Source organism: Ammospiza nelsoni, chromosome 12 (assembly GCF_027579445.1).
Source record: "Ammospiza nelsoni isolate bAmmNel1 chromosome 12, bAmmNel1.pri, whole genome shotgun sequence".
NCBI lineage: Eukaryota > Metazoa > Chordata > Aves > Passeriformes > Passerellidae > Ammospiza > Ammospiza nelsoni.
The window spans coordinates 6,427,994-6,433,626 of NC_080644.1; the positions used below are offsets into that span (position 1 = coordinate 6,427,994).

Consider the following 5,633-nt stretch of genomic DNA (forward strand, 5'->3'; position numbering starts at 1 on the left):
CAAATGTTTTGATTAATGCAAACCCACTGGCATTTCTTTTCCTGAATAATTTAAAAATTAAGCTGAGAAAACCAATTCCCTGTCTGAGAAGCCTCTGTAAAAGGAAATGTTTGGTATTTTGCAGCACTTCTGTTAAGTGCTGGACTGGTGTCAGCATCTCATTCTTTTAACGCTTAGAACAATTTTAACCCACCCACACTCCAGCTCTGAATTATTTAGGAAAAGATTTCTCTTTCTAGACCTTCTCTGTAAAGGTCTAGAAGGGACTGATTGTACTTGGCATTTTTTATCTAGGATAAAAATACTGTATTTAAATAATAGTGACAGTGTCCACAAGATATATACCTTCAAAGATAAGCTGGGCCATATTTTGTCCTCCATCACTCACTCTTGTGTCATAAAAATGTTAGGGATTTCTCCTGTATGGAAATAACCTGATCTTGAAAGGAAAATTAATGGAACTTCCATGGGTTCCCTTAGAAGTTCCATTAATTGACCCCTTCTCTTGTTCAGCAAACTTTTGTTAGGGAAGACAACTCCTCTATATAGCTACATTAAAATAAACAGAAAAAAAATAAGTTATCTTTTTCTGAATGTTTTAAGACATTATTTTAATGAGTCTGCCTTTTTGTTAGTGCTGGAAATAAAACATTCACTGTGAGGAAAGAGTAAATATTGTCCCACAGGCAGAATGAGGCAACCAGAGGCAGACAGAGAGAAGCTGCATTGGGTGACACAGCCTGTCTGCAGCTGGATTCCCTATCCTAAAGACAACATATCTGCAGTGTGGAACAGGGCAACCTTCCTGAGCCATTCTTGGACCCAAATGGAGCCCTGAAGCCTTTGAGCACATCATCAGAGTCACAGAGGTGATTCCATGCACCCACAGTGAGGTTTGCACACAGGCTGGATGGGAAGGAACTTGTAGAGTGCAAAAACTGAGCCAAGCTGGGCCCAGTTCCTGCTTGGTTAATGGAAGCAGAAGTTTGGCTGCGTTTGAGCTGTGTTTAGCACATGGTTTACTCGGGCTGGCTCCCTGGGGGAAATCTACTGAGCAGCAGCTGCTCAGCTCATCTCTCCTGGGAAAGCTGCTCAGGGACACACACAGGAATGGCAGGAGGAGACATCAAGTCCCCTACACCTCAGAGACACTCTGTCTTAAACTTCTGCCTCAGGGCTTTCTGCACGTTCTGGATCTTCTCTGTGATCACAGTGTCACTGAGGTGATCCCCAAACTTCTGCTTCAGCAGCACCCTGATGATTTTGATGCAGCGTTCGTCCATCATGGGCTTTGCCTCGCGGAAGGTGTTGCCCCTGCGCCCCGTAATGGAGTGGCTCTGGATGTAGTCAGAGGTGAAGAGCTTGTAGAGCAGAGTCTTGCAGGCTGTGCTGATTTTCTGGTCAAACCTGATGGTCTCTTTCAGCTGCTCCTTGGTGTAGCCGTTGAAGAGCTCCACCACCTCACACGGCTGTCGGTGGGGCTCCTCCTGGAAGGACAGGGATTCCAGCCTCTGCACCTTCTTCTTCAGAGAGACGATGTCCTGCTGGAGGTCCAGCACCATCCTTTCCAGCTGCTCCATCTTCTCCACCCTGAAAAATTAAAGTTGTTTGTGTAAAGGCAAGAAGACACAGTGTCCTCACTGTGGATGTCACTCCTCCACCCAAGCAGTGATTAGATGCCTCCTGCCAGCAGGGCAGGACAATTCCTCTGGCAGAGTATCAACCCTTCCAACTACTCCTGGGTGAGGAATAAGGCAGGAGGAAAAATTACATGGTCTGGACTTTTCAGTGCTCAGGATCGTTCAGTTTAACCCTCAACTCCCCCTGGGCATGCATACATGGAGACTTTGATGCTCAATTTTCTTCTCAGTTGTAAGGAAAGACATAAAGCCTGTCTTGCAAGTCCCAGGACACACATATTTGTGGTATTAAACAACAGACTTGTGGGAAATGACAATACAAGAACCATAACTTGAATTTTTTGGTACCCATTTCTTTGCAAGAAAACTGTCCCTAGCATCACTTTATCACTGGATACTGGCCATCAAAGTAATGAGCAATAAAACAAGGAACACACAATCATGTTTTGATTGTTATAGGCAAGAGCTTTGTAGTTTCTGCACTGTTTTAGAGCCTTCTTGCATCTCTAAATCCAAGCCCTACAATCAGAAACACCTGGCTCAATTGTAAAGAGACTCAGCAACTTTGGAGTTTAAAATCATCCCACTTTGTCACCCATCTGTGATCTCACTGCTCACTTTTGTAGTGAGGAGGAGAACACAGAGCCTTCTTTTGCTAATTACCTTTCCACCTCAGCAGGACTGAAATTTTTGTGAGCCCTCTCAAAGCCATCCATCTCTTGCAAAGCATCAATCTTTTGCTCCTCACGGCTGGAAGAAACAAGCAAGTTAAATAGCACTGCCACAAACAGCTTTGTGCTCGTCTTCAAATTCATTCCTGAGGAGAATTATCTGGAATGCAAAGCAAAGTCATTTGTGGTTTCATTTGCAACAAGAATAAAATAGACTGAGAGGGAACATGAGGGGTTCTTGATGTGAACAAACTCCTGTGCATCCCCCTGGCACACAGATATGGGGGACCTCCCACTGACCAGTCGTGGAATCAGGACTTCAGAGCAGGCTCATTTTTTTGCTGTATGTGCCCACACAAACTCCTATTACCTTCTGTGCTTTGGGTTTAACCTCCCTGAGCATCTACTCAAAGCAAGCACTGGCAGAGAATGGAGACAGAGTGGACAGAAATCAATATGTGTGGTGTGAAACATTCAGGATCCTTATTGTGCTTTCAGGTGTTACCTGCTCAGGCAGATCTGCTGCTGGCACGGGGACAAGATGCCATCTGACTTCCTCTTCATTGGAAGGGCAACATAATCTGCAGCAGGGGTGGGAGACAAGCTGAAGAATCAGTTGTTGAAAAGGTGCAGATTATCTAAGCACCCCTGCTAGATTGCATGGCAACACATTATTCCATTTGCACAACAGTGATCCAGACAGGCTCTCCAGGACTCATCAATGGGGATTTTTTGTTAGAAAAAGGTGGCATCTCAAGGGCTTCTGTTCCCAGTGCAAATGATATGGTGGGGGAAAGGCAAGCAAAGCCAACTTGTCTCTGGATGCTGCTGTTAGTCAGCAGGTAAATAAGACACTAGCACATTTTCATAAGTGCATTTAATGGGTGTAGAAGTGGGTGGAAAAATGGGGAAATAGGCAAATCTAGAAGGTTTGACTAATGGAGACACAGGGCTTTTGGGAATTTCAGTTATTCAGGCAGGCATTCATTCAGATTGACTTTTGACTTGGGGGAAGAGAACTGATAGCCCAGAAGACAGAGAACATACACTGCATCTCCCTTTAGACACCCCTCCTGGAACAGATCTCCCAGGTGGAAAGGAGCAGGAAATGCCATCTCTAACCTCTGTAGCCCTGAGACAAAGCCCATACACCCCTAGAGCAAAGCAGAGATTTTCTGGCTGCCCTGCAAGTCCCCATCCCACCCTGTCACCCTCAGGACCAGGCAGCAGAACCAGAACCCAAGGTTACCTCTGGCAGCTGGACCAGCCCTGTCCTCTTCACTCTGGGAAGTGCCTGGCCCTGGCATGGCCATGGTGATGAAGGAGGACGGAGGTGTGAAGGCACTGGCTGGGTGGGGGGGAGCTGCCAGCGAGCGGGGGCTCCCTGCCACGCTTCCCAGGACACGCCTGTCCTTGAGGATGGAGGAGCTGCTGGCATCGTGGGGCAGGCTGGCCTCAGCCACCCTCAGCAGTGGCTTTGCAGGACAGGTCCTGTCACTGGGGTGTTTCCTGGATGCATTGCCTGGGATCCATTTTGGAAAGGTCTTCCTGGATTTTTTTGGTGGGGATGGCATCATGCTGTGGACAGCTGGTTCTTCTTCTGAAAGGAAGGGAGAGGCTCAGGATGTGCAATGGGGCAGCAATGTGTGTACCTTCCACTCCCACTCAGTACACTGATTGCAGTGATGTGAAATTTACAATGCCACTACAACATGCTCACCACCCTCCCACCTGAAAAGCCCCATGAAGTAGAAAGGTGCAATGTTCAAAAGCCCTTACTCACTTAGCTTCTCCAGGAGCTGTCGATCTTCCAGCAGCTTCTTCTCCAAAACACCTTTATGCTCTGTAGCAAGAGAAGATTTTTCAGCACTAAACTCCTTCTTGGAAGGTTGCTTCTGAGCAGCCCCAAATTGCAAACCCAGGCCAGGGGGGTGTCACTTACCACTGATGCCTTCCACCACACCCCAGTAGAGCCCACTGAAGCCAGGGCAGCGGGCCAGGACCTGCTCCCCCACGCTGTAGAGGTGGAAGGGCTTGCGGGGCTCCTTGATGTTCTCCATGCTGATGACCCGGCTGCCGTCGGGCCAGCTGATGAGCACGTACAGCCTGCCTGACATCAGGGCTGCCCACCTGGAGCAGGGGGACAGCATAGGAGTGTCACCACAGGGGTCTGGGCTCTCCTGTGGGTGGGAGTGTTCACAAGCTGTGCTTTACCCAGGGCAGCACAACCTGCAGATATAAAATGCTTGGCACTGCCTTTTCTCTGCCAGTTATTTCTCTGTTCCCATTCTCACCCCTCTGAGCTTGCCTCATCCTAAAGCCCTTTGCTGGGAGGCTGTCTGGGGTCTGGCTGGGCTCAGCACCACATGCCTCCAGTGCATCCAAGTGTCCTCTGCAGTGACAGCCATGCCAGGTCTCACCTGGGATCAGGCAGCCCTCACAGCTGACACCTTGAGCAGATGCTGAACAAGGCTCTGAGCAGACACAGGCTGGCTCCTCTCCTCAAAGGACTTCAGTGGATCTACTGCAGTTTGCTCCAGTGCAGGGCTGTGTCTGTGTGGTATCAAGGCAGTGCAGAGAAGAAACTCAAAAAGACCCAGGGGTATTCCAGGAGATGAAATTCCTTTGCCGCACAATTATTTCCCCCAGTGAACATCAAAATGCTTTGATAAGGAGAACAGAAAATTCCCTTCATTTCACCCATGGGGAAACTGAGGCACAGACCAGTGTTGGATATGTCTAAGGCAGTCAAGCAACAAAGCTGAAAGGAGCTGGATCCTAAGTCCTGGCCCTCTGCTCTGCCCACTGAGATTTCTCTTTCTGCCCCTGGAGCTGCAGACTTCAATCACTGGAGAAACTGGAGAGCCAGGCTGGTGGGGATTTCCAAAACCTCCCGTGCCAGAGGAGCAGCTGAGGGCTGCTGAGCTCAGGAGCAGTTTCCTTCCAGCTCCTAAGGGCCCTGGCAGCATCACCCCAGTCCTGCCTGCTCTGCTTGGCAGCAGGATTTGGCAGAAGGGTTCTGGGGACAGGGCTGAGCCCATGTGCTGGCACCAGCTGGGGAACGGCTACAGAGTCCAAAGAAGATGAGAGGGAGCTGGGGCAGGCAGAGAGTTGGAGCTGAAAAGGCAGCTAGGACCCAATTTATTCCAGTTTTTTGTTTTATCTCCACACCCACATTCAAGTCTTGCCTGGATTTGACTCTTCTCACTTAGAAGGTCCAAGTTCACCCTGGAGAACTTTCTCCATCCCTATCTCAGCCACCATCAGCTGCAGCAAAGCTCCCTGCAGGAATCATAACTCTCCCCAAACCTGCCAGTCTGCC

The 5,633-nt window shown here is 48.9% G+C and overlaps 1 protein-coding gene across 1 annotated transcript; it reads right to left on the reverse strand.

Annotated features, from left to right (window-relative positions):
- Positions 1-978: 978 nt before the first annotated feature.
- LOC132078739 (uncharacterized) lies at positions 979-4,439 on the reverse strand. Its single transcript, XM_059481046.1, has 6 exons — positions 4,254-4,439; positions 4,095-4,154; positions 3,561-3,911; positions 2,817-2,892; positions 2,304-2,390; positions 979-1,590 (listed from the first exon to the last, which is right to left on the reverse strand). Exons 1-6 carry the CDS (start codon positions 4,426-4,428, stop codon positions 1,143-1,145), a joined length of 1,197 nt encoding a protein of 398 aa, XP_059337029.1. The 5' UTR covers positions 4,429-4,439; the 3' UTR covers positions 979-1,142.
- Between the last annotated feature and the right edge of the window lie 1,194 nt (positions 4,440-5,633).

Excerpts from the sequence above, each read along its gene's own strand:
- LOC132078739 (XM_059481046.1), bottom strand. The coding sequence starts at position 4,428 with ATGTCAGGCAGGCTGTACGTGCTCATCAGCTGGCCCGACGGCAGCCGG. Across the intron at positions 4,155-4,253 it reads TGTGGTGGAAGGCATCAGTG|AGCATAAAGGTGTTTTGGAG; the intron begins GTAAGTGACACC and ends CTCTTGCTACAG. Across the intron at positions 2,391-2,816 it reads CAGCAGATCTGCCTGAGCAG|CCGTGAGGAGCAAAAGATTG; the intron begins GTAACACCTGAA and ends TGTTTCTTCCAG.